This window comes from Panicum virgatum, chromosome 2K (genome assembly GCF_016808335.1).
Source record: "Panicum virgatum strain AP13 chromosome 2K, P.virgatum_v5, whole genome shotgun sequence".
Taxonomy (NCBI): domain Eukaryota; kingdom Viridiplantae; phylum Streptophyta; class Magnoliopsida; order Poales; family Poaceae; genus Panicum; species Panicum virgatum.
The window spans coordinates 65,159,340-65,170,422 of record NC_053137.1 but is presented as its reverse complement, the minus strand read 5'-3'; the positions used below and the strand labels follow the sequence as shown (position 1 = coordinate 65,170,422).

General features: G+C 47.7%; 1 protein-coding gene and 1 long non-coding RNA gene across 2 annotated transcripts; both read right to left on the bottom strand.

Moving 5' to 3' along the window:
* Window positions 1-1,837: 1,837 nt before the first annotated feature.
* On the bottom strand, window positions 1,838-2,453 carry LOC120694608. The gene is made up of 2 exons (XR_005683563.1): window positions 2,372-2,453; window positions 1,838-2,228 (listed from the first exon to the last, which is right to left on the bottom strand). It is a non-coding gene; the product is annotated as an uncharacterized LOC120694608 (long non-coding RNA).
* Window positions 2,454-6,030: 3,577 nt separating this feature from the next.
* Window positions 6,031-7,568, bottom strand: LOC120694607. Its single transcript, XM_039977790.1, has 2 exons — window positions 7,085-7,568; window positions 6,031-6,580 (listed from the first exon to the last, which is right to left on the bottom strand). Exons 1-2 carry the CDS (start codon window positions 7,318-7,320, stop codon window positions 6,148-6,150), a joined length of 669 nt encoding a protein of 222 aa, XP_039833724.1. The 5' UTR covers window positions 7,321-7,568; the 3' UTR covers window positions 6,031-6,147.
* Window positions 7,569-11,083: the final 3,515 nt, after the last annotated feature.

Below are 11,083 nucleotides of genomic sequence, written 5' to 3'. Positions count from 1 at the left end.
GCTATGCACGACGAAACGAGCGGGCGGCGACGCTGGAACTCTGTGGCGGCAGTGGTGTGGCAGGGTAGGGCTCAGGGGCGTGCGCGGGGGCCAATTAAAGGTGGAGCGGGGTTTTTGGCTTGCGTGCACGAGATATCCGCGGCGGCAATCACGGCAGTGGAGAAATCGGATCACGGCAACGGCTCTGGGCTCGATCCGTGCTCGTGTGGGGGAAGCTTCTAGAAGGGTTTGGGCTCGCGGTGGCTGACTGGTGCACCTGCAGAGGCGGGACGGCCCACGGGCAGGCGGGGCGAGGCGCGGGCGGCCAAGCGGAGCGGAGCAGAGGACGGCCAACGCCGGGGGGAAGAAAGGAAGGAGGAGGGAAGCGCTGACGAGTGGGCCTGAGGTGGCAGTCGCAGAGAGGGCGAACGCAGCTGCGCCGAACGGCGCCGACAGGCGGGGCCCAGGTGTCAGGCCGGGGGAAGCGCGAGCGCGGCTGAGCACGGGACGCGCGGGCGCGCCGACAGGTGGGGCCGGCGTGACAGAGGGAGGAGCGAGTGCGGCGTGGGCGCTGGGCTGATGCGGGGTGATGGGCGTGAGCTGGGCCGAGATCGCTGGAGCGGGCCGAACAGAGGAGGCGGGGTGGTGGGCCGGATCGGTTTACTGGGCTGGGTTTTGGTTTTCTATTTTTCTGGTTTTTCCTTTCTCTTTTCTTTTTCAAACTCCACTCAAACTATTTGAATTCAAATGAAATTTGAATTCAAACCCTAAGCACTCAACCAAATAAAACTTATGCACCAGTATGAATGCACAAACATATTTCCCTAAAATAAATTTTAATTCCTTGTGAAATAAATTACAGTTAAATGCAAGGCTAAGCAAAGAAAACCTTAGAAACTTTATTAAAGCCAATTAAATTTATTATTAAATACTGAAATTTAAATTAGTGTGTTACAACCTTTGATGGAAAGATTGGTTGCTTTCCTTTGGTGACATATGAAGTAGCCAAGAGGTCGAATGCCAACCGGCCTGTGGGGATGATAGAGATGAAACCCATCACATTCATGGTTGACAACTTCTGATGAATTTTGTAGAATTATTTATGATGTAATTTCTTCTTCATCTATTTTGTAATGAATGTGATGAATGTGCTTAGTTGACAACTTCTGGTGAATTTTGTTATTTATAGGCTGGTCAGATTTGCATAATGGCCTAAAGAATTCTATGAAAGTGATTCTTGATTGCTCTCATGCTCTGTACTGTGATTCTTGGTTGATGATGGTGATTCAGAGTAATTTATGAATAAATCTTTTCTCATTTGAATCATGCTGCCTTTTCATCACATTCATCGATTTATTAAAATAGGATATCAAAGCATCATTGTCCATGTGCTTCAGCAGTTTTGGATTAGCAAAAACCTCTTCTTCAGAACATATTTTCTTTGCCACACCATTTCTGGATTTTTCCTCACTCCTCTGCTTGCTAGCATCTTCTGAACCTTCTGAGTTAAGCTGTGATCCCAAAAACCCCCATTCAGAACTCAGTAGTGACTTTGAAATGGTATCAAGTTAAAATCCCCTTCATGACTGTGTCAGTCACAAACCTTGAAACATGAAACCTGACATTAACTACATCATGACAAGTTTCTAGCAGCATGTCTCTGAGCCAAAGCCTACCTTTACAAGCTGAATAAAGCTTACAAATTTCTGAAATCAGCTACAACAATATGCACACCTAATAATGGCATTTGTACCAGTCGCCCAATCCAAAACAACAGAATAGGACATCTGGCTAAGCTAACCATGAAAGGGACATGTATTGCAGTCGAAAGACCGAAAGCAGCACACACCAGCACAAATTAGCATAGCTGACATAGGATCTGATCTGAAGCACAGTAGTATAACAGAGAATGCAGACTCAATCACACACATAATGCAGATTCAGTGACACATGATATTACAGGTACTGTCAAACATTATAGACACTGCAGGACTGACACAAGACCATTACAGACACTACTCTTTATTTCACTCTTTATTCATTGATTTGAGCCATAGCAGCCTGCACCAATTGCGCTTCACACTTCAGTTGCAACGGGAGACACCCTTGCCTTTTGAGCATCCCTTTTCTGATGTGTGGAACATCATATCCATTGCCACCACCGACTTTCATTACTTCCTTCATACAACCATGGAGAGTCAAGAAAATTCTATTTAATTGGTGCACAGAGTAACCCTGAAAAGCCTGATCTACAATATCAATATATTAGTCCCATATTGAAAACCCATCTACACTTGGCTAAACTTTTAGAGACAGTACAATCTGGAAGCAAGTTTTCAATCACCTAATCTTAGTGTAACAATAATGAAAAGCAGCAGGTTCACAATCTCACCTCATCCACTGCAGCAACAAGTTCTTCGGTAGTTTTGGATGATGTTTTATATTGAATTGACTGAATAGAGTTAAAGAAGCCTGTAGGGTCGAGATGGCGGACTAGAGGGGGGTGAATAGTCCTTTCTAAAAATTAATTACGCCGGCTAACCGAAACTTATGCGGAATTGAAACTATTTGCTTAGCCAAGACTTCACCCCTCTAACTATGACTCTAAGGCACCTCCAAAAGGATCCTACACAAAGCAAATGGAGTGCCAAACTAGTAAGAGCTCTCCTAACAATTCTAATGCCAAGTCACACAAGCTTAAGCACTAGTACTTCACAAACCGGGGGAGCTCCTAAACAAATCTAATGAGCAAAAGTACAAAGCCAAACCTAAGCTCACTAGATGCTCAAGGACAAGGATACACAATCCAAATCCAAATGCTCAACTTGCTTAGCTACACAATCTAAGCAAGAGCAACTAATTAAGCTACACAAGCTAACTAGTTACACTAGGATCTCTACTTCTAGCTACACAAGCAAGAAGTTGATTAACAAGCTACACAAGCTAACTAATCACTAGAGAGCAACTACACAAGCACAAGATATAGAAGAATGTAAATACAATGCTTGTGATTTGGAGAAAGCAAACCACCGAGAAGAGTAGACAAAGTTGACACGGTGATTTTTATCCCGAGGTTCACTTGGTTGCCACCAAGCTAATCCCCGTTGAGACAAGCTCCAAGGTTGCCGCTGATCCTCTTGCTAGTGGTGACTCTCAAGTCACACTCTCCCACGTGGAGTGCTCACACCGAGCTCTAGCACATGATCCGGCCGAACCACTTGTTGCTCTTCAAGTCTCGCTCAACTAGAGTTGCTCTTCGCGGCTCCCGCGGGGTGAGCACAATACCCCTCACAATCTCTTCTCCGGAGCACCGCACAATCTTCTTGCGGGCTTCAACGGAGCCTCTTGCCACCAAGCCGTCTAGGAGGTGGCAACCTCCAAGAGTAACAAGCGCACCGGCTTGCAACACAATCACCTAGTGCCACTCGATGCAATCTCTCAACGCAAACGCACTAGAATCGCTCTCTCACTCAATCGGATGATCACTATCAAGTTAGAGTGAGTAGAGGGCTCTCAAGCACTCTCACATATGGACACTAAGTCCCCAAGGTGCTCAGCACTCACAAATGGCCGGCCACACCCTCTATTTATAGAGGGAGGCCCCAAACTAGCCGTTACACTCAAATCCCGTGAAAACTGAGTTTTCGCGGACTGTCCGCCTCACAAAAACCGGACCGTCCGCCATTTAAAACCAACGGCTAGAACTGCAATGATTATGTGTCAGAGTCGACCGTTAGAGCCCCGGGCGGACTGTCCGCGCCCCTGGGGCGGACTGTCCGCGGTTCAAAACTTCGAACCAACCGATTTGCAAACGTCTCTGACTAAATCTGGAAGTTACCGGCGGACTGTCCGCTCCCCAGGGGCGGACTGTCCGCAGTTCAAAACGTGAGCACACACAGAAACCGCAGTGTTTCTGTCCCAGAAATTTCAGTAGGAGGCGGACCGTCCGCCCCCAAGGACCGGACGGTCCGCAGGTCATTTTGGGCACCCAAGACAGAACAACCAAGTTTCTGCGCCCGTTTCAGCTTTTAAAGGCGGACCGTCCGCCCCCATGGACCGGACGGTCCGCAGGTCATTTTGGACCACCCACAGAGCCAAAAACGGTTCTGTTTGAGCTCAACCGAGATAACGGCGGACCGTCCGCCACTCAAGGGCGGACCGTCCGCAGGTCTAGCGGACCGTCCGCAGGTCTATTTCCAGCAGAAATGTACCTCGGTAAAACGACCATAACTCTTAGCTCCGATGTCCAAATTAGGTGATCTTGGACTCTATGGAAAGCTAATTCAGAGGGCTATACAACCCAACTGAATACTTGATCCAAAACACAATGGATCAAAGCAGTATTCCACTCCAAGAGCCACCTAATTTCCGGAGAACACCGAAAAACCTTTCTTACTTCCCAATGTTGATCAACAACAACTCCAACTCTTTCTCCTTTGCAAATGTGCCAACACAACCACGTGAACAACCCCATGTGCATGTGTGTTAGCATTTCACAATCATTTTCAAAGGATTTTCACTTGATCTCACCACGCCACTCGATCCTAGCTACATTGCAATGTTAGATCGCTCAAGTGGCACTAGATGACCGATATGCAAACAAGTTTGCCCCTCTTGATAGAACGGCCATCTATCCTAAATCCGGTCATGCACTTCTCTACACAACCTTTGACCGGTGAAATGAAATGCCCTACAAGTCATACCTTTGCCTTGCGCATTCCATTTCATCTTTCCAAATATTGATGTCACACAAGCACCAAACTCCATCAAGCCTTTTGATCATCTTCATGAGTCAACACTTGGCTTGATCTTCCTTGAATGATATGATCCACTCCATATCATCACATGACCTCTTTGGTCCATCGATCTTGACCTTGCTCGCTCTTCACCGTTGCCTCGGTCCATTGGCGCCAAATCTTGCCCAAGCTTCACCGCCTCGCGGTCCATCGCTTCAAAGCCTTGACTTGCCCTTCTCCATTGCAACCGGTCCATCAAGCCAAGCATTGTCTTGATCTTCTCCACTTTGGTCACATGACTCCATGTCATGTCTCATATGCAATGAGCTCCTCGATCACACTATATGAGCATAGCATCAATCCCTTAGCCATTTCTCCACCATGGCACATGTTGCTCATACTAGTGTCTTTGTGTGGACTAATTTCCTGTGTATCTCAACATAAACACTTATTAGTCCACCTAAGTTGTCACTCAATTACCAAAACCAAACAAGGGCCTTTCAAAGCCTAAATCCAAGACATTGAAATCTGGCAAATTTGCTGGCTGGCATACAAGTCTCATATCGAACCCATCTAGCTTAGCAGCCTCACAAAATATTGTATCATTAGGTGAAAGATGAGGTCTAGTATTGTCCTATTGTATGAATATTGGTTTGTGTGCATCTTCACGAGGCCATTTAGCACGAATTGCTGGTAAAACCTTTTCAATCATGAAATCGCGAATTACTTCCTTTGTTACTGACTCAATAGGTTTCATCTCTATTGTTCCTGCTGGCCGATTCGCACTTGACCTCCTCGCTGGTTCATATGTAACAAAGGGAAAGCAACCAATCTTTCCATCAAAAGTGCAATGCCCATCTGAATCAAATCTCGGCCGTGAAATGACAGTCAAAATCATGATATTTGGGATGTAATTCTTGTTTTTGCATGTTCTTGTCGGCTGTTCTTCACCTATTACTGTATAGTATCGAAATGACTTTCTCGTGATGTAGTACCACTTTTCATCTATGAACACATAATCAAACAACCCTCGAAACACGGGATCATGAGGTATGTTATTTGGGTCAAGCATAGATACACACCACTTCAGCCTGTCCTTCTTGTTCTTGTCTATTAAGTAGGGCTTTATGCTGTTTGAGACACGCTTTATAATGCCTTCTTTTTTCAGTGAGTGCAACTTACTTTTACTGATACCAAAGTGCTGAGCCACATCATGTATTGTTGTGCGACTTGACAAAGGAAGATCACGAAGCGTTGACACATCCACTTCAATCTTCTTGCGGCCACACTTGGTCTTTTGACTTGAAACATCCACCCAGATACGTTGTACTGTCCGGAGAGGTACTGAGAATTCCTCTGAAATTTCTTTCGTCTCATGGCCCTTCAAATTTCCAATCCTGGCCTTTGCTACCAATGCTTCAAAAATTGCTCTTCATTTCTCATTGGGCACTACTACTCTCCTCCGTGCATTCTCTTGAGCTTGTAGATCAACCCCTGTGTTGGAGTTATTTTCATTTTCCTGATGAGCATGTGGATCAGCCCCATCACTAAAAACATCCCCTATGTTAGACTCATTTTCATCTTCTTCACGAACTTGTGGATCAGCCCCATCAATAAAGCCACTTTGAGCGTTCTCTGAGGCATCTTCATACACATCCAAATTTAAGTCAATGTCATTAACTGCTCTTGAGCATCTTGTAGCCAATGGTGATCTCCCATGTCCTGTTGTAGGGGACCTCAACTGTGGTGACAGTAACATTCGGCTCAATGGGGACCTGAAGAGCAACAAGGTTGTATAAGGAGACTTTCTTTTCTTGCTCGTTCGCCCTTCCCCTTCTTGAACATTTAGCCTACCCTTCACAGACCTGCACCAGCATCAATTGAACCATGAGTTGAAGGTTTTCTTAATAAAAATCAGACAGTTTCTCTGAAAATTTCAGAACACATGCAGCACTGAAAGTTTGAAAAGGTTTCTCTGTTTTTTCCCAGTGAAGGACTTAGGGATACATGATTCATAATCTGACAATATTTCTCTATTTTTCCCAATTAGTTCAAAATAAGCTAATTTACTGGTCCTAAGAAAGGAGTGAGTAGGAGGAGCAGTCTTATACTTTGGCTGATAATATACTTTGGCTGGGCAGAGGACAATGCAAAGAATCGATTATCAGATGACAGGTTACCAAACCAGCACTGTAGGGCTATCTCGTTGGATAGCACGGCTGCACGGGTGACGATTATCCGGATGAACAGAATACAATTGATAAAAACAATTCCACAATGAAGGATGAACGGATGGCTGCCATCAGGAAAAATCATGAAAAAGATCTTGAAACAAATAAGGAAATAGGATGAAAGGATGAACGGAGTACCTCAAGTATTGCGATCTCGGCAATGTTGATGTGTGCGAAGACACGGCCAGACCTGATGGCGAATTGCAAAGTTGGACACCCGTCGAGGCCGAAGGGGCGAGGAGGGAGTTGGCCATCGGGGGGGGGGAGGGGGAGTGGCTTGCAGGGCCTGCAGGGCGCAGCCAGCTCAGGGAGATGTTCTCCCACCACGCCGGTGGAGATCCTGCTTCCCCGCTCAGAAACAGAACTGGGGCCATGGTGGAGGCAGCGAGGGGGCGGGATGGCGCGGTGGGGGAGGAGCTCGGAGTCGCGAATCATGGTGGCGCCATCATGATCAGTGCGCTAAAGGATTCAGGGGGAGCAGATAGCCGGCGCCAAGGATCCACGCGAGCAATTCAGGCCAGCCAGAGTGGGGTGGCGGCGCTATCTGGAGAAACGCATGGAGGTGAGGCGGAGGGGAGCGGCGGCACCATCGCGACGAACCAGAATCGAAATAATTGGGGAAATAGGAAGGGCAAAAGCATCATTTGACAGGATCCTTAATTTTGTCAAATCTGTCGAGAGCGACATGTATTTGCGAATGGAGGGAGTAGTAGATTCAGATTAGCGTGGGGGGAGATTAATTACAAAGCTTAGATGCTGCGCGCGACAGGCGTCGCCTTGGGTCAAAGTTAGGCATGTGTTCCGCCTGTTCATCCCTCGATCCACCAGCATCTAGTATATTCTAGCACTATCAACCAATAAACATGCAGAAGTACACAGTACGCTGTGGTTGCTCTAGTTTAGTGTGTATTAGCAGTAGCACGACGAAGGAAACGGGGGCTTTCATTAAGCTCCGGTTAGGAACGCATTCTTTGCACCGAAAGGCTAGGTGATGGCGCTGGGACCAGGTGCTCACGCGTCGGCGTATGCGACCTGATCCATGGCGGCGTACTACTTGGGGTTCAGTCCGGTGCTGTATGTCCCGTCACGTGGCCGCGTCGAATTCACGTGCCCGCTCGTAGATCAGCCTAGCGCGCGTCGGTGTACTACTGTACTCGGTGCCTCGCATAGTGGCAGCTGCCTGCAGGCACGGTCCGGATCTGCGCCGCCTTGCAACCAAACGAAAGCGGATTTTGTACCGCTGGGCGCCGTTCCGCCGGATATCTGTACGGGAAGGATGACGTTGAGATTAGCGATTCGTAGGAGAGTACCGCACATCGAAGATGTATTTGGGAACAGTGTGCGGCGTATTCAGGTGTACGACGCTTATTTTAGAACACATGTCCCGATGCAATAGGTGGACGCGTGTCCCAGGTAGGTTTTTTTTCCCAACCGGACACCCGAAACCGGAGCACTCCGGTTCCGGTAAACCGGACCGGTTTGACCGGTTACCGGTAGAAACCGGTCAAATTCAAATTTAAATTCAAAAAACTCAGTTCAACTGGTTCGTACCGGTATACCGACCGGTTAGACCGGTTTACCGGTCGGTTTGACCGGTTTACCAGCCGGTTTGACCGGTTTGAATTCAAATCCAAATTTAAAATCGCAAGTGTGACTGGTTTGGACCGGTATACCGGCCGGTTTGACCGGTTTATCAAGTGGGCCTTAATGGGCCGTCTTATTTTTTTTCTTTTCTTTTTTTGTTTTAACTTTAAATGCCCGAAAAGTATGTTAAACGAACGAATTTTTGAGAAAATTTGACACCATTCTATTCGTCGCACCTTGAAGTATTTTTAAGAATTTTTTAGAAAATTTTCATTTTTTTGATAATATCAGGTGCCTTTTTTATTTTAATGGCGGTGGCACAAGCATCGAGGACAGGATGGATCGGAGCATTCGAGAAAGGGAATCGGAGCGACCGAAACAGCGCTGCTGCGTCCGTCCGTCTTCTTCGTCCGTTCAACACAGCTGCTCCCTTCAACTGCAGGAAGAAAAGCCCAGTTTGGACCTCCATCGATCTCCCTCTTTGTTCGGTCCAACGAGACTGCTCCGCTCGACGTTGCTGGCGCATGACTGCATCTGTCTCGACCTGATTGTTGTGTCTCCTTCGGCTGCAACGCCGCGAAAGGTTCCGAGCTAGATCGGGTATGGATGAGGTATGAATCCGTAGGAACATGGCAAGCAGGAGTTGGGTAATGGGTACATCGATGGATTTCATTTTGTTGACACAAATGCAGGATGAACATGGCAAGCAGGAGTTGTCCGCTCCACTGCTCGGCGCCGCGTCCGCGTGCCTCAGCTCAGCGGCGGCGCCGCCGCCGCACATCGCGGCTCCGCGCGCCAGGCCCCGCGCCCCGCTTCACGGTGTCGCTCGCTGCTTCTTGGCCCCACCGCTGCTAGGCCCCGCGCGTTGCTGCTCCGACTCATGGCCTAGCGCCGCTGCGGCTCCACGCCACTGCCGCCCCGCCGCAGCTCTTCGCACCACCGCGGCCCCGCCCGTCGCTGCCCCGCCCCGCCCCGCCGCGGCTCTGCGCCACCCCGCCCCGCCCCGCCGCAGCTCCTCGCGTAGCCGAGGCTCCACATCACCGTTGCGCCGCCGCCACTCCTCGCGTTGCCGCAGCACCACCCCGTCACCGCTGCCTGTTGCCTGAGGGAGAGCTAAGTATCACTGATACACGATAGGAACGGTGATACGGCGATTTTATAAAAATAAGAATACGCCGATACGACAAGTATATATATTTCTAAAAATATAAATTGTTAAATAATTCTAAAGAACGAAATAGATAATAAACATTACGTTTCCAAAGGGCCAATATAGTTTAGCAAATGTTCAAGTTCAACCAGAAATAGCTAAACGATTAGTTCAACAAGGATGTGTCTATATTGATGGGCTCCCAACGCTCTTTAGAATGGGGTTTATTGGCCCAAAAGTATCGGATGGAGTATCGCGGAGTATTGAATGGAGTATCGGGAATTAAATCTTTTATTTTTAAATTATAATTTCTCGATACTTCTCGATACGCGTATCGGGGTGTATTGCCGTATCGCGCCGTATTAGATACAGGTACGTCACCTATTTTGAAGTATCGGTGATTCATAGAGGGAGAGAGTGGAGATTGAGAAAGAGTGGAGGACGGGAGAGAAGAGAGGATACGGCCAACTCGGGAGTGGAGAGGATAAGCAGCCGTGAGTGGAGAGAGAAGCAAAGAGAGGTGCAAATTTCGAATCTGCGATGGACCGAGAGTTACCAACGATTAGGTGTTAATGTATTATTAATTTTAATTACATTTATATTTATGGATATGAAAATCTAATAAAAATATAAATGGATAGAGCATGCAAAATTTGAAATGCAACTGAAATTTGTGCAATACAAAACAAAACAAAACAGAGAAATCAGTGATAGTAACGAGTTATGGATCCAAGATGAACAGTTAAACCCACAACTAAACTACTTAAGTGCAAGAATTTTTTTTTGTTTTTCTTGCAAAATTTTTTCTTCAACCTCAAACTTTGCATGATGGTGGATGCTTACGTTCTCTATTCATTTATATTTTTTGAATAAATTTTTTATGCACAAATTTAAGTGTAATTAAATTTGGTAATACGGTAACACTCTAATGGGCGGTAACATGGGATAGGTTCTCAAGATGGACTCAGGACTGCCGGTGAGGAATGTAACCCGACTGTGATGTGGGTTATCACCGCCGATTCGTGTTACGACCCAGTGGTCATGTCTATTGTATCTATCGCCCCCGGTTCTAAATGAAAACTGTCGGTACCCTGTAGCAGGGATACCCACTCTTACCGCAGCAAGACAGGACCCGCGTAGTTATCCGTAACTACGCGCAAGGACGGAGTAGTCAGGCCCCTCCGGTCAGGCTCTTCCCTCACCAGGCCAACGGCCCCGGACCCATTCCCCGCCTGGGGATGGGTCCGGAGACGCCACGTGTCTCTAAGGAAGGGAAGCTCCGAGCTGACAGCCGAGGCCTCGGACCCCCCATAGGGGTCCGGGACCTCCTGCGCCGTCCGGACCCCCCTTACCGTGCGGGGGTCCGGAGCCGCCACGTGTCCCGGAGGAACGGGCGCGGGCTC

Coding starts and splice junctions, on each gene's coding strand:
- LOC120694607 (XM_039977790.1), bottom strand. CDS start 7,320: ATGGCCCCAGTTCTGTTTCTGAGCGGGGAAGCAGGATCTCCACCGGCG. Junction 6,581..7,084: donor CCGAGATCGCAATACTTGAG/GTACTCCGTTCA, acceptor ATGCTGGTGCAG/GTCTGTGAAGGGTAGGCTAA.